This window comes from Momordica charantia (genome assembly GCF_013281855.1).
Source record: "Momordica charantia cultivar OHB3-1 chromosome 3 unlocalized genomic scaffold, Mcharantia_2.0 BLBB01000003.1, whole genome shotgun sequence".
Lineage (NCBI taxonomy): Eukaryota > Viridiplantae > Streptophyta > Magnoliopsida > Cucurbitales > Cucurbitaceae > Momordica > Momordica charantia.
The window spans coordinates 9,217,936-9,238,276 of record NW_028275161.1 but is presented as its reverse complement, the minus strand read 5'-3'; the positions used below and the strand labels follow the sequence as shown (position 1 = coordinate 9,238,276).

The following is a 20,341-nucleotide window of genomic DNA, read 5'->3' as shown; positions in this document are numbered from 1 at the left end:
GGCAGTCAACTATTCCTTCATTGAATTGAGACATTCTCAACTAAATATTACACTAGAATAACTTTTATTCCTATAACAGTTGGTCACTGTTTGTATAACGCCCCTCATTCTCTGACTCGTTTATTTTAAGAGATAAATAGTGTCTTTGGATTTTTCCCTAAGCTAATAATTTTAATTCTTGGATTTTTTAATTTTCGAGTTCTAATTTTGGGTAAATTAGAATAAAGTTCGTCGAATTATGAGAATTTAAGTTTTCAAATTTGGGAAAGAGATTTGATTTCGATTTTAATTCAAGGTTTTGGAAATTTAATTTTTCCTTCTGGATTTTATTATGGGGTTTTAAAATCTAGCTAATTTCTTGGATTATTTTCCCCAATTTATTTTACAGTGGGTTTTATTTATGAAAAATAATTAGAAAAATACCCTTTGTTTTTAGAGCCATGGACTTTATTTCGTTATTTTATTTTGGATTATCTTGTTTGGAAAAGAGAAGGGAAATAAAGAAAACAGAGAAAATAAAACAAATGGAAACCCTAAATGTTCCTCCTCTTCCTTTCCCCCTTTAGTAGCCGCCTACCCCTTTCCCCCCGTTCTTTCTTCTTCCCTCCCAACCGCCACCCATTTGTTTCCTGACCCTTCCGGCAACCCGCTTTCCCGTCAACAGCGACCTAGGTGAACGACATCGATGAGCAAATCCACCGATGAGTGACGGCGCGGTAGTAAACCCAAAAGCTACTTATTTTTTTGGCTGCGTATTGGGAATTTTCCGGTGAAGCTCGCGATTGGGAGATCTCTGCGACGGTGCGCGCGTTCCTTCTTCGATGAACAGAAACTCGACGGCGGCGAACGGTGAAAGGCAACGTCTTTAGAAGTGAACAACCTCGAACGACATCTCTACTGCAACCCCGATCAGATCTGTGTCTGGCGGCTCTCCGTGCAAATGTGCAGCGGTGCAACGGTGGCTTGATTCCAGCAGTGGCTTCATTTCTGCAGTGTTTTCACGCGGCTTCCGACGGCTTTGGGTCCAAACCACGACTCCATCGTCACCTAGTCTCGTGTACAGCAGTCCTTGGTAGCAAATTTGGTGCATCTCCCCTGCTGCAACTCGTGGACAACAGCGTTTTAGTGGCGTTCAGCGCTTACCCACACTCGTTCGAAGCTCGATCTAAGTTTCCCACACTTGTTCGAGTTAGAACTAAGTTACCCACACCCATGTGAAGTTAGTTTTGTGGTAACGAACCTTTCGAACTCCCTTAGAATCATTTGTTATGGCTAAAAAATAGTTTTTAACATGCTGTTTTTTTATTGGATGCCTAGGCATCAAACAACGCAAGATCTATTCTTACTTGAGGGGATTGTTTGTTGTATGTTGCCATGAACTGGTTGCTTGTTTGTGTCCATGAGTGTCAGTTGCATGATTGTTTGAGATTTATGTTACTTCATAAGTGTAGTTGATGATATATTTGCTGAGTAACATTTGGAAATACATGTAAATGTGGGATGTATTATGAGCTATATACATGTTGGATGTAATATTGGTTGGCTAAGTTGGATTGATGTTATATCCTGGTTAGGCTGAATGTGAAAGTTGTGTTAACTGTTTTGGTTCTATGTTTTGTTGTGTTTGGAGCATGCTGACGTTGTTGTGTGTATTGTATTTGAAAATGAACTACTGCGAACTTGTTTGGTAGAATATATATTGGCTCTCTCTTTTGAAATACAAAGCATGTTGAATGTGGAGAGAAAAGCATACTTGTGGTGCTGGATGAACATGCCTGTGTGATAGTTGCATATTTTCGTGTGTAACGAATGCCATATTGTTGTGAGATAATTTATGCATGGGTCATGGCTTAAAAGCATGTAGGACTCGGGTAAGAGTTTCGGGATGTAATGAAGTGACTGGAGGACTAACAGGGCCAGAGGGCTGACATGTCACTAGTTGGGTATCGAGGCTCCAGGTACAAAGGACAAGAATCGATACCCTTACTTGGTAGAGATGAGTGTCGAGGCTCCAGGTACAAAGGTCGGGGGTCAGCATGATGATTCTAATTGTTTGAATTAGTATTGGGTCTTGATGTGGTGGCGGTCAAGGACCAATACGTTGAGTAGTCGTTGATGCCTGGGGATAAATGTCTGATGGAACTCTTACACATGCACAGCAGAAGCTAAGGATCATAATACAGTTAATGAAGCAATTTAACTAAAATAAACATGCTTGAAAAAATGATGAAAAAGGTAAAGAGAAAGAGATTAACTTTATACCTTTGAAGACCTCCATTACAACTTCTTCTCCTAACTCAATGGGACCACCAACGACAAATCCGTGTCATCCTTGGGTTGATGAACACAGTTGTGGGATCGAATTTTGAGTGAAAACAAAAGGAAAGCACTAATGGCTAGGAGAAGACAATAGAAATTTGAGTGGAAAAATCTGCACTTATGCAAGGAAGCATTAGCCTTATCTAAGTGATCTTCATCACCTATATAAAGACCAAATGCATGCAAGAACAAGCCTAGCATACCTTCTACCTCAAACTCCACTAGCATGTAAAAGATAGTTGTCATTGCCTTGAAGAAACACTTCAAAAACCACTAGTTAGTGGGAACATCCAACTTTGAAGTTGGATTTTTCCACTAACTTGACTTTTTAAATAAAACTTTGATAAAACTAATTTTTATAAAAACAAAAATTGAAATATCAATTTTCTATTAAAACAAAAACCAAGCCAAATCAATATCTCATATTAATTGGTCTTTGACACCTAAGCTTGATTAATCACATTAATCAAATTACAACTCTTTTTCATGCTTTGAACTTATTTAAAACTAATTTAAATAAGTTATACTCTCCATAATAATTAAATGTCAATTAGATTATATATATCTCATGTAAAATACAATATTCCCTTAAAAACCGATTTTGAACACTTCAAATTCTTGCTTGATAAGCGCCAAGGTTGCTCGGGTTTACAAAGCTAGAGGTCCTTCTAGGATCCTTGCAAACATTCACAAAAACGACTAACTTACCGAATGATTCCAACCAAGAGTAAGGTTAGAAGATGAATCACTCTTAGATCGGACTTAGAATCTATGATGGTCACTCCTAGATCCTAAGACGACTCACTCCAGAATTAGCTTGATCGAGACTAATCCAATGAATCGGTTTAACATCAAACCTAAAGCAAGATTTGAAAGAAGCAACACCAAAAGTGTTAAGGAACAAAAGTTCTTGAATTTCAATATGTTTTTTTAATCCTCCAAAACAAGGTGATTACAAGCCTTTAGATAGGCCAAATGGTCGTTCAACATGAGGAACACCAAAAGTCTTTCAAATCCTATTTAATGCAAATTGTAGAAAATAAGACATGCAAATTAAAACATGATTGCACATCAAACTAGACAACTAAATGTGAGTCCAAAAACGTAAAATTGCTTTAAATTGTCTTGGAAATTACATGTAGGAGGCGCTTTACGTTTGGATGAGATTTGACAAGCTTTGACATCACAAACTCCCAAGAGGTGCAATCTGCAAAGGCACCTGTTCACCAATCTGCACACTTTTTTTGTCCTCCGTGCCATCTCTCAAAATAGACAACTTTTCCGGTGCCATCTTTGCTCCATTCTCTTCTTGACTCATTAAATTAACATTGTAAAGAATTTTTGCCTCAGAAATCTTTGTCTCCTCGTGTGCATTAGCTAGCCTTTGAAGATGTATTATGAAAACCTCTTGAATCTTCTTTGCTTTGCTTCTTGTAATTGGTCCCCCGGGTACAGTCAATGGATCCGTGGTTGGATTTGCATCATCCCCCCTTTCTTTAAAAGGATTTCTCCCCAAATCATGGTCTTCATTTCCTACATCAAAAGGAGTCAAATCAGCCACATTAAAAGTAGAACTTACATTATACTCACCTCGAAGATCCAATTTGTACGCATTGTCATTGATCCGTTCAAGCACTTGAAAAGGACCATCTCCTCTTGGTTGAAGTTTTGACTTCCTCTGATCTGGAAACCGTTCCTTTCGTAGATGAACCCAAACCCAATCACCTGGGTTAAAAATAACTTTCTTTCTCCCTTGGTTCTTGCGACTTACTAGCTTTCGATTCTTGTTCTCAATCCGTTCCTTGATCTCTTTGTGTAATGTTTTGATGTATTCGGCTTTAGACAAAGCTGCATCACTTGTAAACATATTAGGTGGCAAAGGTGTTAAATCTAAAGGAGTTAGAGGATTAAAGCCATAAACAACCTCAAATGGTGAACAATGGGTGGTGCTATGTACAGCTCTATTATATGCAAACTCCACAAAAGGTAGAGTCTCTTCCCAAGACTTAAGATTTTTAGAAATGAGTGACCTAAGCAAGGCCCCTAATGTTCTATTAACCACCTCAGTTTGACCATCGGTTTGTGGGTGACAAGTTGTAGAAAACAAAAGCTTGGTACCCAATTTGCCCCATAAAACTTTCCAAAAATGACTTAAAAACTTAGCATCTCGATCACTAACAATGGTTTTAGGAACGCCATGTAGTCTAACCACTTCCCTAAAGAAAAGATTAGCTATATTAGTAGCATCATCTGTTTTGTTACATGGAATGAAATGTGCCATTTTACTAAACCTATCAACCACCACAAAAATGCTATCATGATGTCTTCTAGTTTTTGGTAACCCCAAAACGAAATCCATGCTAATGTCAACCCACGGTTCACTAGAAACTTCTAAAGGTGTGTAAAGACCATATGGCTGAGTCTTAGACTTAGCCTCCTTACATTTGAAACGTTGCTTGCACACTTTGTTCACATCTTTCCTCATTTGTAACCAATAAAAGTGTTCACACAACATGCTATATGTTTTAAATTCTCCAAAATGTCCCATAAGTCCTCCCCCATGAGCCTCCTTTACAAGCAACTCCCGAATGGAACACTTAGGAATACAAAGCTTACCTTTCCTAAAAAGCATACCGTCAAACACAAGATAATCATGTATATTTTTCCCTTCCAAACATTGCTCATACACATCATAAAATTCCGATTTCTCAACTTTGTACAACTCAATCATATGCTTAAAACCAAGAATTTTTGCACTAAGTGAAGAAAATAGAGCATACCTCCTTGATAATGCATCGGCCACTACATTGTCCTTACCTTTTTTGTAATGAATGACATAAGGAAATGTCTCGATGAACTCCACCCATTTAGCATGCCTCCGATTTAACTTTGTTTGGCTTTTGAGGTGCTTCAAACTTTCATGATCGGTATGGATAACAAACTCTTTTGGCCATAAGTAGTGTTGCCAAACTTGTAAAGCCCTCACAAGTGCATGGAGTTCCTTGTCATAAGTTGGGTAGTTAAGCTGTGCTCTATTTAGCTTTTCACTAAAGAACATGATCGGCCTTTTTTCTTGCATCAAAACAGCTCCTATACCTATCCCACTTGCATCACATTCAATCTCAAAAGATTTGTCAAAGTCAGGCAAAACAAGACAAGGTGCATTGCTCAATTTATCTTTCAATTCATTGAACGCATTTTCTTGCTTTTCTTTCCACTCAAATTTAGCATGCTTCTTAACAAGTTCATTTAATGGTGAGGCTATGCTACTGAAATCTTTAATAAACCTCCTATAAAAACTAGCCAACCCATGAAAAGACCTTACCTCGGTTGCATTGGTGGGTGTTGGCCACTCTCGAATAGCCTTTACTTTTTCCTCATCAACTTTCACCCCATCCTTTCCAACAATGAACCCTAAGAAGTTGACTTGGTCTTGACAAAAACTACACTTTTTGAAGTTGGCATAAAGCTTTTCTTCTCTAAGTTTTAGTAAAATTGTCTTGACATGCAAAATATGATCATTCAAGCTTTTTGAGTAAACAAGAATATCATCAAAGTATACAACAACAAATTTTCCAATGTATTCTCTCAAAACATGATTCATTAGCCTCATAAAAGTACTTGGTGCATTAGTAAGGCCAAATGGCATAACAATCCATTCATACAACCCAAACTTTGTTTTGAAAGCTGTTTTCCACTCATCTCCCACATGCATTCGAATTTGATGGTAACCACTTTTAAGATCTATTTTTGAAAACAGATTAGCACCATGTAATTCATCTAACATGTCATCCAATCTAGGAATAGGATGTCGATACTTTACCGTGATTTTGTTGATGGCTCGACAATCAACACACATCCTCCATGTGCCATCTTTCTTGGGTACCAAAATTACCGGAACCGAGCAAGGACTCATACTTTCTCTAACATAACCTTTCTCCATGAGTTCTTCCACTTGCCTTTGAATCTCCTTGGTTTCGGTGGGATTGGTCCTATAGGCAGCCATGTTTGGGAGAGTTGCACCTGGTATAAAGTCAATTTGATGTTCAATCCCTCTAAGAGGAGGTAAACCCGTAGGTGCATCTTCATGGGGAAACATGTCATTAAATTCCTGCAAAAGAGACTTAAATGCACTTGGCAAAACATCATGAGATTTTGTTTCAATTGTTAAACACATACCTTTGCACATAAGCACAAAATGTGGCTCTTGGGTTAACAACACATTTCTCAATTCACTCTTTCTTACAATCAAACTCACATTCTTTCTTTTCAACTCATCTTTTTTTTCTTCTTGATTTTTACTCTCATTTTGCCTTTCACTCTTCTCTTTTTTTTCACTAGTCTCACTTTTGCTCTCTTCTCTCCTCTCTTTTTCTTCAAATTCTTTTCTTTTCTTCTCTAATTTCAAGTGGTCACAATGTACTTCAAATGGAGACAACGGAAGTAAAGTAAATTTCTTTCCTTTCAAAGTAAAACTATACTTGTTCAACAGCCCATCATATGTGACCTCTCTATCATATTGCCATGGTCGGCCCAATAGTATATCCCCCGCATTCATAGGGACAACATCACAAAGGACTTCATCTTTGTATCTTCCCAATGTAAAAGGAATAAGAGCTTGGGAGTTTACCTTTAGTTCTCCTTTGTTTGTCAACCATTGAAGTTTGTATGGTTTTGGATGTGGACGTGTAGCAAGTTGAAGTCTCTTAACAAGAAAACTACTTACCACATTTGTGCAACTTCCACTATCAATCACCAAGCTACACGGATTTCCTTCAATTAAGCATCTTGTGTGAAACAAGTTTTCCCTTTGATCTTCAACTTTCTCTTCCTTGATTTGTACACTAAGTACCCTTCTTGTTATCAAGGATATGAAGTTACCTTCTTCAATATACTCTTCATCACGTTCTTCAAATTCTTCATCATGTTCCTCACAATCATCATCCGAGTCAACTACACCATTTCTTATCACCATAACTCTTTTATTGACACAATCTTTACTCATGTGTCCAAACCCTTTGCACTTCCAACATTGAATAGAACTAGTCTTTTCCCTTACCTCCTTTGGAGCTTCATTCTTTTTAGTATTGGAACTTTCTCCCTCCATTCTTTTGGCAGCTACGAACTTTCCTTTTGGTTGCAATGATTCATTCCTATTCACAAAACCAGCCTTGTTCCAAGCATTAGAATTGGAATATGTATTAGCTTTAGATGTGTACCTTTTTGAATACTCCTTTTCTTCCTTCAATTGATCTTCAATTTTGACAGCATAATGGTACATATCTTCTAGGTAAGGCGGTGGATTTCTATCAACAGCATGAGCAATTTCTCGATTCAAACCTCCAAGGAATCTAGACATGGTGTCTTCCTCTTCTTCTCGGATTTGGGTTTTTAGCATTAAGGTCTCCATCTCTTGATAATACTCAGCAACACTTTTCGTTCCCTGCCTCAAAGCTTGCAGTTTAGTTTTCAAATCTCTTTCATAGTGTTTTGGAACGTACCTCCTTCTCATGGCTTCTTTGAGTTCTTCCCAAGTGTCTAATGGATCCTCCTCCTTCCTTCTTCTTTCTAATTTGAGATTTTGATACCATTCACCGGCATGATTGGTGAATTCAGCAATGGCGAGTCTCATCTTCGTATTCTCACTATATGTATAGCAATCAAACACATGTTCTATCTTCCTTTCCCATTGCAAGTAAGCATCGGGGTCCGCCGTTCCACTAAAGGGTGGAATCTTGAGTTTAACTCCGCCATCCCTATTTTCATTTAATCTTTCCAATCTTCTAGGTTGCATGACGTTGGCAAAGTTATTTCGTCCTCTTCCTCTCCCATTTCTTCTTCCTCCAACTTGTCTTTCTTGTTCAGCAAGGTCAAATGCATCATCTTCTTGTAAGGCTCGTTCTTCTCTTTGTTGTTGCGCTCTCCTTTCTTGTCTATCTTCCATCATCATTTCCATCATTCCTTGAATTGCTTGAAGAATCACCATGTTAGGATCTTGCGGTACTTGTGGTACTCCATCCTGTGCCATTTTGTTAGAAACAATAATAATGATAATAAGGACCTTACCACTCTTCTCACCAAGATTTCACTCAAGGACACTCCTGTTTATCACTCAAGGGTAGGCTTTTGGTACTAGGTCAAAGATGTAAGGGTTGGCTTAAATTTTGGTGCAATCTTGCTTAAAGCTTGATATAACTAATTCAATGATCAACTCTCACAAACTAAGACTACAGAAACTCAATCTTAGGATAAACAACTTGATAATTTAAACAAAACACAACATAATGAAAAGAACCTTTCGTGTGCCTCGGATCTTCGAATGCTTTTTTTTTCTACGGTTTTCTTTCTTTTTGCTACTGTTTTTGTTTCTTTTTGCTACTGTTTTTTCTTTCTTTTGCTTCTGTTTTTTTTTTCTTTGCTAATGATCCGAGAGCAAAATACAAGAATTTCAAGACAAGTTATGTCTTGTTACACTTTGTAAGAAACTACTTTCGAAAAAGGAAAATAACAGAAAAATAAAATTAAATAAAGTAAAGATATTTCACCTCTAGAACCGGCCAAAGGATGTCGACCAATGCTCTGATACCAAATGATAAGCGCCAAGGTTGCTCGGGTTTACAAAGCTAGAGGTCCTTCTAGGATCCTTGCAAACATTCACAAAAACGACTAACTTACCGAATGATTCCAACCAAGAGTAAGGTTAGAAGATGAATCACTCTTAGATCGGACTTAGAATCTATGATGGTCACTCCTAGATCCTAAGACGACTCACTCCAGAATTAGCTTGATCGAGACTAATCCAATGAATCGGTTTAACATCAAACCTAAAGCAAGATTTGAAAGAAGCAACACCAAAAGTGTTAAGGAACAAAAGTTCTTGAATTTCAATATGTTTTTTTAATCCTCCAAAACAAGGTGATTACAAGCCTTTAAATAGGCCAAATGGTCGTTCAACATGAGGAACACCAAAAGTCTTTCAAATCCTATTTAATGCAAATTGTAGAAAATAAGACATGCAAATTAAAACATGATTGCACATCAAACTAGACAACTAAATGTGAGTCCAAAAACGTAAAATTGCTTTAAATTGTCTTGGAAATCACATGTAGGAGGCGCTTTACGTTTGGATGAGATTTGACAAGCTTTGACATCACAAACTCCCAAGAGGTGCAATCTGCAAAGGCACCTGTTCACCAATCTGCACACTTTTTTTGTCCTCCGTGCCATCTCTCAAAATAGACAACTTTTCCGGTGCCATCTTTGCTCCATTCTCTTCTTGACTCATTAAATTAACATTGTAAAGAATTTTTGCCTCAGAAATCTTTGTCTCCTCGTGTGCATTAGCTAGCCTTTGAAGATGTATTATGAAAACCTCTTGAATCTTCTTTGCTTTGCTTCTTGTAATTGGTCCCCCGGGTACAGTCAATGGATCCGTGGTTGGATTTGCATCATTGCTTCACCTAGTTCATCAATTTTATCCTTTATGAGCTAGCATGGAGACCCGTTGGACCTACAGATCATGGGCTCCAACGATTCGAAACTAACCGATCAAACTCTTTAACTCAGTTAATCAACATTCATTAACTAACAGGACTGTCCACTATAGCCTGTAGATGCACTCCCCTCACTGTAGATATATTTGTGTCCAATCGATATAACCGTCATCGGTAAGTTGATCCTTCACAGGCCGTTCGTAACCTCAGCTAGGTCAAAAAAAACCGTTTTACCCTTGAGTTACATCTTTTCTCCTTAAGTACCACTATCCCTCTAATGAACAATTGATTTAGAATCAAATCACTAAATCCAATTCCTCTAGGGCCAGTGAGAGGATGGGGCCTCTTGTTCAAGATCCGGGATCAGCCCTTAAGGGAACAACCTCTCTACTATCCCTAAATCGAGTAGGAGTGAATTCCGTCTTGCTAATTTATGTCTCCAACTATCTACCCAGTCTTAGCCCTGAAATGAGAGGCATATTGAGCAGCGCTGATGAGCTTACTCTCACCAATGCAGATCAAGGGAGAATCCTGAATAAATAGGAGTTCATAGATGGCTCAGGATTTAGATCAAGTTATTTAGGTCATCGATAAACGAAATTAATCAGTGTTATCCGTAAATGGTGTTAATACGTAACAGTGATTATTTCATGATCAGTCTTACACAATCTCATTGTGTAAAACACCCCCGCTCACATGTTTCTACACGAACAAATCAGGATCACTTCGTTTATGACACCTTACAACATTTGTAACAATCATAAAGCGGCCCATATTCAATAGTGTCTTCAGGAAAAGGTACCCAACTTGATCCATGTACTATAGACTGTTTAGGCTATTTACTTGAACTTGATCCAGTTTATGTCTCCACATAAAGTCCAAGTACTCATTATAATAGCCAAGGGTTCGTAGTTTATTGGATTTATTAAAAAAACAAATTCACTTTCATTTAACAACACTTGTCTAAATAACCTCACATTAATGTTCACTATTTACAAACTACGAGTTTTAGGACATAATACCCAACAATGTCAAGGGTCGATGCACAGTTCAAGGCCTTGGTGATAAATGGCAAGGTCAAATGCCAAGCTTCTGTAGATGAGTGTCGGGGCCTTGGGGATAAATGGCAAGGGCTGATATAATTCAAGAAGTTGGACTTTGAGGACTAACATAAGTTGCTTGGAGGCTAAGAACCAATACGTTGAGTAGTCGTCCATGCCTTGAGGATAAATGTCAAGGGTCGATGCACAGTTCAAGACCTTGTGGATAAATGGCAAGGTCGAACGCCAAGCTTTGTAGATGAGTGTCGGGGCCTTGGGGATAAATGGAAAGGGTCGATACGATTCAAGGAGTTGGACTTGGAGGACTAACATAAGTTGGTTGGAGGCTAGGGACCAATACGTTGAGTAGTAGTTGAGGCCTTGGGGATAAATGTCAAGGTCCAATGCTGAGCACCGTAGAGAAGTGTCGATGCCTTGGCTAAGCGAGGTCAGGTGATAAGAAAACAATAGCCAATTGGATCTAAGAACCCTTATGGTTATGCAAACCCCTAGATCACAAATGCTAAAACCCCCAAATCGAGATGATGTCAACCCAAGGAAGAAGTTAGAACAGATTTACCTTGATGATCAATATCAAGAGTAGAGAAAACTTGTTTCTAAACTCAAGATTCGAACCACTTCACAAATAGCTTGATCAAGACTACTTGAATGATTCTAGCATGCAAATCTAACACTCAAAAATTGCAAAGAAAAACAAGCTCTAGGCTTTTTGAAGCAAAATAGCAACTTCATTCAATCATCAAAATCCATCTTTCAAAGGAAACAAGCTAGGCTATTTATAGCCTCCAAAACAACCCTAAAAGTAACCTAAAGGCATTTGAAAGGTTGTAACTCCCAATTACATGATGGCCATAACATCCACTAGCTAAAATGTAACTTAAAACACATAAATGAAATGTTTAAAACTGAAAATATAATAAAAAGAGGTTTAAATCCGAGCATTGAAGTCTTGGTCACCCTTCAAAGTCTTTGTAACCTCCCAATTATAAATGAAGCTTCACTTGAAGTAGTTTGAAGTGTAGTTCCATTAATTGATGGATAACTTGCAATAAATGAAGCTTGAGATGCACTTAAGTTCATTTAATGCAACTTGAGTTCCTTGAATTGAACTTGACTTTATTGAATGCAACTTGAGTTAAACTCCACTTCAACTTCAGCTCCTTTAAATGAACTTAGATTTCATTTAATGCAACGCCTCCCTTAAGCTCTACTTGGAAGATATTGACTTGAAAAGTTCCATCTCTCTCTTGATCATCCCTAGCCGAGCTCACCAAGTATTGAAGATGAGAAAGTAAAGCTTGTTGTAGCTTCTTGGCTCTTGATCTCATTATGGGTCCTTGAGGCATGACAATGGTGCTTCCTTGGTTCACATCATCCTCCCTCTCTTGAGAAGGATTCGTCCTCGAATCATAGCCATCACCTACATCAAAAGGACTCAAATCAGCAACATTAATGGTTGCACTAACACCATACTCACCTGGTAAATCAATGTTATAAGCATTGTCGTTGATGCGCTCGAGAACTTGAAATGGACCATCTCCTCTAGGATTGAGCTTAGAATGTGAATGTCATTGGACGGGAAATCTCTCCTTTCGAAAGTGCACCCACACCCAATCTCCTGGGTTGAATATAAGATGCCTTCGTCCCTTATTAATTTTAGTAGCAATATTGGCATTTTGCTTCTCAGTCCTCTCCTTGACCTCCTTGTGTAGCTTATGAACGTATTCAACCTTAGCATTAGCATCAAGATTCACAAATTCAGTAGGTGGCAAAGGTAGCAAATCAAGAGGTGTTATAGGATTAAAGCCATAAACAATTTCAAAAGGAGTGCACTTAGTAGTACTATGGACAGCTCTATTGTAAGCAAATTCAACAAATGGCAAACAATCCTCCCAAGATTTGATATTTTTATCAATAACAGCCCTAAGCATAGTAATCAATGTTCTATTTACTACCTCAGTTTGACCATCCGTTTGAGGGTGACATGTAGTACAATAGACTAGCTTAGTACCTAACTTTCCCCATAAGACACGCCAAAAATGACTCAAGAATTTTACATCCCGATCACTAACAATGCTGTAAGGAATGCCATGCAATCGAACAATCTCTCTAAAGAACAAATCCGCAATGTTTTTAGCATCATCAGTTTTGTGACATGGAATAAAATGAGCCATTTTACTAAATCTATCAACAACCACAAATATACTATCTCTACCTTTCCTAGTCCTTGGTAAACCTAAGACAAAGTCCATTGATATATCCAACCAAGGAGCAATTGGAACGGGCAAAGGAGAATATAAGCCATGCGGTTTAAGTCTAGATTTAGCTTGCCTACATGAAATGCAACGCTCACAAACTTTATGAACGTCATGTCTCATCCTAGGCCAATAAAAATGTTCAGAAAGCATGTCACATGTTTTTGCTACTCCAAAATGCCCCATTAATCCTCCTCCATGAGCTTCTTTAACAAGCAATTCACGAATAGAGCAATTTGGAATGCACAACTTACCTTTCCTAAAAAGAAATCCATCAAACAAGTTGTACCCATCCAAAACAATACCATTTTCAAGAGAATCAAAAATAGAACCAAAAGAAGGATCATCATGGTACAAGGTTTTAATATGCTCAAATCCAAGTAGTTTAGCATTCGAAGTGTTAAAAAGAGCATACCTTCGAGACAAAGCATCAGCAACCACATTCTCTTTACCTTGTTTATACTTAATGACATAAGGAAATGTCTCAATGAACTCCACCCACTTAGCATGGCGACGATTGAGCTTATCTTGACCTCTCAAGTGTTTTAAACTTTCATGATCAGTATGGATAACAAACTCTTTAGGCCAAAGATAATGTTGCCATGTTTGTAATGCACGAACCAAAGCATAAAGTTTTTTGTCATAAGTGGGATACTTCAAAGAAGCACCATTCAACTTCTCACTAAAGAACATTAAAGGTCTTTGATTTTGCATTAAAACAGCACCTATACCTACCCCACTAGCATCACATTCAATTTCAAAAGTTAAGTCAAAATTAGGCAATGCAAGTAGTGGAGCGGAACTCAATTTTTCTTTCAAAGTGGTAAAAGCACGTTCTTGGTCCTCTCCCCACACAAAAGTAACATGTTTCTTAACAAGTTCATTCAAAGGTGAAGCAATTGTACAAAAGTCTTTTATGAACCTACGATAGAAACCCGCAAGTCCATGAAAACTTCTTACCTCACTTACACTTTTAGGTGTAGGCCAATCCCTTATAGCCTTTACCTTTTCCTCATCAACCTCAACACCTTTAGATGAAACTACAAAACCAAGAAAGTTAACTTTTTCCATACAAAAGCTACATTTCTTTAAGTTTGCATACAAACACTCCTTTTTTAAAGTATTCAAAACAGAACGTACATGCTCAACATGCTCATTTAATGACTTAGAGTAAACAAGAATATCATCAAAATATACAACCACAAACTTCCCGAAGTATTCACGCAAGACATGATTCATTAACCTCATGAATGTACTAGGTGCATAAGTCAATCCAAACGGCATAACTAACCATTCATAAAGACCATACTTAGTTTTGAAAGCAGTTTTCCATTCATCCCCAATATGCATGCGAATTTGATGATAACCCGATTTCAAATCAATCTTAGTAAAGAGACTACATCCATGCAACTCATCAAGCATATCATCTAATCTAGGAATTGGATGCCTATACTTAATATTTATCTTGTTTATAGCCCTACAATCAACACACATACGCCATGACCCATCTTTCTTAGGTACAAGAATAACCGGAACAGAACATGGACTCAAACTCTCGCGTACATACCCTTTGGCAAGGAGGTCATTCACTTGCCTTTGTATCTCTTCAGCCTCGCTAGGATTAGTCCTATAAGCTGGACGGTTTGGAATGGTTGCTCCCGGAATGAAGTCAATCTTTTGCTCGATCCCCCTAAGTGGTGGCAATCCACTTGGCATCTCCTCGGGAAATAATTCCTCAAATTCCTGCAAAAGGGCAACAAAAACACTAGGCAAAGAAGGGTTAAGCTCGTTAGTAAGGAAACAAGATCCTTTGTACAGAAGTACAAGGATATTTCGTTTTGCAATCAAAGCATTCCTAACCTCAGCCATTCTAGCACACAAGCTCACACATTTGGCTTTTCTCTCATTTTTCTCACTAGGTCGATTGCTACTTTCTTGCTTTTCACTCAAACTCTTTTTTTCTCTCAATTCTTTTTCTTTCATTTCTTTTGCTTTTGCATCGACCTCTTGCCTTTTCGTTTCAAGTTTACATTGGTCAACATATACATCTTTTGGAGACAAAGGTACAAGAGTAGTTTTCCTACCATTATGAGTAAAATGATAACGATTAGCATATCCATCATACATTACCCGACGATCAAATTGCCATGGTCTCCCTAACAAAATATCTCCGGCATGCATTGAGACAACATCACACAAAACATCATCAGCATACTTTCCAATGGTAAGAGAAACAAGAACTTGCTTATTCACCCTTACCTCCCCACAATCACTCAACCATTGAAGCTTATACGGTCTAGGATGTGGTTTAGTCTCTAAATTAAGTCTCTTGACCAGAATTGAACTCACAACATTGGTGCAACTACCGCTGTCGATCACCATACTACAAGGTACAGATTGAACAAGGCACCTAGTGTGAAATAAATTCTCTCTTTGGTCTAAGCTATCCTCCTTAACTTGGGTGCTTAAAGCTCTCCTAGTGACTAAGGACATATGTGTAGGGTCCTCTTCACTATACTCCTCACTATCACAATCCTCATTTTCTTTCTCTATTACCTCATCTTCCTCCTCATCGTCCGTCACCAACTCTCCCTCCCTAAGGACCATAGTTCTCCTATTAGGGCAATCTCTACTATAGTGACCAACCCCTTGACATTTCCAACACTTAATGTCTCTATTTCTTTCCTTAGTCCCATCAACCTTTTCTTTCCCCTTATAAGAAGTCTCTCCCTTATCCTTAGGTTTCTCACTTAACTCTCGGGTCTTAGACTTATATTCAGCATGCTTACTATCCATTTTCCATGTAGAAGTACTTGAAGAAGGTTTAGTAGAATACCTTTGGGACTTTCGTTGGAGTGGCTTCTCGATCTTTATGGCAATATGCAACATCTCCTCTATGTTATAGTAAGGTTGTAGATCAACCTTATCAGCAATCTCCTTGTTTAAGCCATTCAGAAATCGTGCCATGAGATTCTCCATATCCTCTTCAAGATCAAGTCGATCCATCAACAAATCCATCTCCTTGTAATAGTCCTCCACGGACTTGCTACCTTGTCTCAACACTTGTAGCTTTTGCGCCGTGTCCCTTTGGAAATGTCTAGGAACAAACCGCCTTCTCATCAACTCCTTGAATTCATACCATGAATCGATTGGCGCCTCAAGATTTCGTCTCCTACTTGACATCAATTTGTCCCACCATGTTATTGCATAATCTTTAAATTGAGCAATACATAGTTTTACCTTCTTTTCTTCGCTAAAATTGTGGCAGTCAAATACATACTCCACTTGCTTCTCCCATTGAATGTAAGCCTTCGGATCAGTCTTTCCATAGAACTTTGGAAGCTTCAATTTGATATTGCCCAAGTTTCGGTCAACTTGAGCATCCTCCCATGGAGCTCTCCGTTGGAAATTATGGTAGCCTCTTCCTCGGCCTTGCCCTCGATCTAAGCCACGACCAACATGTCTCTCTCCCCGTCTTGGAGCCGCCAAGACTGTAACTTGATCGTCCTCCCAATGATCAGATCCATCACCTTCATAATCATCCTCATCCAGAACACGTGGTGGTGGAATTCGCTCCGGAGCTTGGTTTTGAGCCTCCAACCTTCCTATCCGCTCTGTCAAAGCCTCCATGCCACGAATCAATCGTTCCATAGTTCCTTCTAGTGCCTCTCTCCTTCGGGCATCGGGAATGGTATTATCTTCACGATTGGACATGCTGCAAAACAAGTTAAAGTAACAAGAAATGGACCTCACAGGCACTCCCTCACGTGTTTCCACTCGTTAATGAATTTCACTCGTGTTTAACACTCAAACCATGAATCACTCCCTCACAAACGCTCAATCTCACCCTCTCAGCAAAGTACACTCCAATATTGAAAAGTAAGCCAATGAGCAAGACTGCAACTCAAGTGATTAGATAAAACACACAAAGAAAACACTCAAATAACTTGATATAGGAGTAAATTCAAAACTCAAATTAGAAACAAGCTAAAGAAGAAAGTGACAGAATTGGAACATGATAATTAAGATGGAGCAAGAAGTTCAAAAGACCAGAAAATGTAACTCTTGAAGAATTAGGCTATTTTGAGAATTTATGGAGCTTAATTTAGCCTTGACAACAGATATGAGTTACACAAGAAAAACATCATGAGAAATGAAAAACAAATTGCTGGAAATTAATTGAGACAATTGTAACCGCCAAAAATTTAATGAGCAACGGTTAGTTGTGGAAATAAATCAAAACATAATTGATATGATTTATTACCAACAGCTAGATTAACAAAAATAGGCAATTTCAACAGCACAACTCAGATCTAGCATGATTTGGAAGTAAAAATGTAAAGAACAAAGAATTAACACATGCTCTCGGGTATAGCAGTTTTCCAGAATAGAATGTCAATTTTCGAACTTTTCACCCAGAAGCAAATTGAATCAGAAGATATACTAGAAGACAAAGTTGTACACAAGATAGAGATCTACAAACTCATAGAAGACAACAAGACGAAAAAAAGAATAGAAATGACACTTTTTTTATATTTTAGATACGTGGACAGAATGTAACGAGATGAACAATAAGAACAAAAACTTCAAAACAAAGATCAAGAAGAGCAATACGAAAACGGAAACATATATCCGATCTAGAACCTAGAGCTCTGATACCAAATGATAAGAAAACAATATCCAATTGGATCTAAGAACCCTTATGGTTATGCAAACCCCTAGATCACAAATGCTAAAACCCCCAAATCGAGATGATGTCAACCCAAGGAAGAAGTTAGAACGGATTTACCTTGATGATCAATATCAAGAGTAGAGAAAAATTGTTTCTAAACTCAAGATTCGAACCACTCCACAAATAGCTTGATCAAGACTACTTGAATGATTCTAGCATGCAAATCTAACACTCAAGAATTGCAAAGAAAAACAAGCTCTAGGCTTTTTGAAGCAAAATAGCAACTTCATTCAATCATCAAAATCCCTCTTTCAAAGGAAACAAGCTAGGCTGTTTATAGCCTCCAAAACAACCCTAAAAGTAACCTAAAGGCATTTGAAAGGTTGTAACTCCCAATTACATGATGGCCATAACATCCACTAGCTAAAATGTAACTTAAAACACATAAATGAAATGTTTAAAACTGAAAATATAATAAAAAGAGGTTTAAATCCGAGAATTGAAGTCTTGGTCACCCTTCAAAGTCTTTGTAACCTCCCAATTATAAATGAAGCTTCACTTGAAGTAGTTTGAAGTGTAGTTCCATTAATTGATGGATAACTTGCAATAAATGAAGCTTGAGATGCACTTAAGTTCATTTAATGCAACTTGAGTTCCTTGAATTGAACTTGGCTTTATTGAATGCAACTTGAGTTAAACTCCACTTCAACTTCAGCTCCTTTAAATGAACTTAGATTTCATTTAATGCAACGCCTCCCTTAAGCTCTACTTGGAAGATATTGACTTGAAAAGTTCCATCTCTCTCTTGATCATCCCTAGCCGAGCTCACCAAGTATTGAAGATGAGAAAGTAAAGCTTGTTGTAGCTTCTTGGCTCTTGATCTCGTTATGGGTCCTTGAGGCATGACAATGGTGCTTCCTTGGTTCACATCATCAGGGGTCGGTACGACTCAAATGAGTAGGTCTTGGAGGAATCAGAAAAGAGAACTAGTGAGTTAAAATGTGAGGATGAGTTTGAAATGTATGGGGCATGTTTAGTTAAACTTATGCATGAACTGCTTCTTTTAATATGCTCCTTTTCATTTAAGGCTCAAAGTTAATGATAAGTATGATGTGTTGATTCTTTGATAAGCATAATGTGTTGATTTTTAGATAAGGATGTTGTTTGTGCGTCACTTTTCAGATAAGGACTGCTTACTGGGTACCGTGATTGTGCTCATCTTTCTTTTTCCCCCTCCAGTTTTGCAGGTAACGAGTGGACTCTTGGAATGGTTATGGTGAGGAGAAGGCTTGACTAGAGAGAGACCATTTAATACTGCATTGTTAAGTTTCAATTTGAATAGGATAGTTATAGTTGTTTATTTGTAGCTTGTGTCTGTTATTAGATTAATAAATTGTTTTGTTAAATTCCTTATTTAGAGGATGTTTTAGGATTGACAGTTCGTTATTCTTGAGAACATTAATTTTGTTTAACAACTTGAACTGTGGTGATGTAATCTATTGAGGACATTTATCAGTATAATACATTTGTTCAAGTTGAACTTGAGTTAGCTTGCTATTTTAGAAAGTTGGAGTCGTGTAGTGGATGGTTTATGATTTCTGAAGATTTCATTGAGAAGTTTTATAAGGTTAGATTGTTATTAAATTATTAACTGTGAAGAATCTGAGTTTCGTTAGAACTTCAGTGTTGTTTGGTTTGTTTAGTGCAAGATTTTTTGTAAGTGTTATTATTCAGAGTAGCGTAGTGGAAGTGTGGTGAGAGTTTGCCATAGTTTGTATTTCTAGTGGTTTAAATCTCTAGTACGAGCAGGACTTTTTAGGTGGCTTTTAGTAATGGTCCCCGTTAGGATGTTTCAAATCCTGGGGCGTTACAGTTTGTTTGGTCAAGAAGTTATTAACTAACTTAACAACTTCCCTTAAGTGTGACCCGCCATTTTCAGACCTTAGAGGTCCGCCCCAATAAGCGTGTCATAGGGAAGGACAAATATTGGTGAAAAACCTAAGAGACCTTATCCATTTCCAAAGTTCGCCATGATTTTGATTCCATATAACAGACTCTCCAGAGGGGTGGTCGCTCCAGGACTACATGCAGGCCATGTATGAAACCTCATGTTGCAAACCAATTAAGGAGACCGTAGAATGTGTTGTAACACGTCCTTCTCCCACTTATTATAAATACTTTCTCTATTCACATTGGTATTGAACCATGCAAATACCTTCCGTAGGGAGGCCGCGCCCAGGGCGACACGAGGCTGAGCATGGAGCTCACGGTGTGAACTTATACGGAGACGTGAGTGAAAGAATGTATATATACACCACATATATCTCGTATACTTGGTATATTTATATACTAGAAAAGTGATTGATATCAAAGAGAGTCTCAGACACCTAATCCTCCCACTTAGTATTTTACAACTAGGGTTATTATTTAAGTAAAATCGGGCTGAATGAAATTATTTACGTTTGTTAGTTTGCCCAATATAACTTTTATATTGGATTTGTTTACACTTCATGTTTTAGTTCATTAAACACTTTAATGAAC

General features: G+C 37.9%; 2 protein-coding genes and 1 long non-coding RNA gene across 3 annotated transcripts; 1 reads left to right on the top strand and 2 right to left on the bottom strand.

Annotated features, from left to right (window-relative positions):
* Positions 1-483: 483 nt before the first annotated feature.
* On the top strand, positions 484-19,349 carry LOC148212310 (uncharacterized). Its single transcript, XR_015789700.1, has 2 exons — positions 484-1,231; positions 19,040-19,349. It is a non-coding gene; the product is annotated as an uncharacterized LOC148212310 (long non-coding RNA).
* LOC148212312 (uncharacterized) lies at positions 1,952-8,364 on the bottom strand. Its single transcript, XM_088121584.1, has 2 exons — positions 5,137-8,364; positions 1,952-4,167 (listed from the first exon to the last, which is right to left on the bottom strand). The coding sequence occupies exons 1-2, from the start codon at positions 8,345-8,347 to the stop codon at positions 3,503-3,505; spliced, it is 3,876 nt and encodes a 1,291-aa protein (XP_087977710.1). The 5' UTR covers positions 8,348-8,364; the 3' UTR covers positions 1,952-3,502.
* LOC148212311 (uncharacterized) lies at positions 12,323-16,842 on the bottom strand. Its single transcript, XM_088121701.1, has 4 exons — positions 15,685-16,842; positions 15,259-15,648; positions 14,619-14,871; positions 12,323-14,189 (listed from the first exon to the last, which is right to left on the bottom strand). Exons 1-4 carry the CDS (start codon positions 16,840-16,842, stop codon positions 12,442-12,444), a joined length of 3,549 nt encoding a protein of 1,182 aa, XP_087977827.1. The 3' UTR covers positions 12,323-12,441.
* Positions 19,350-20,341: the final 992 nt, after the last annotated feature.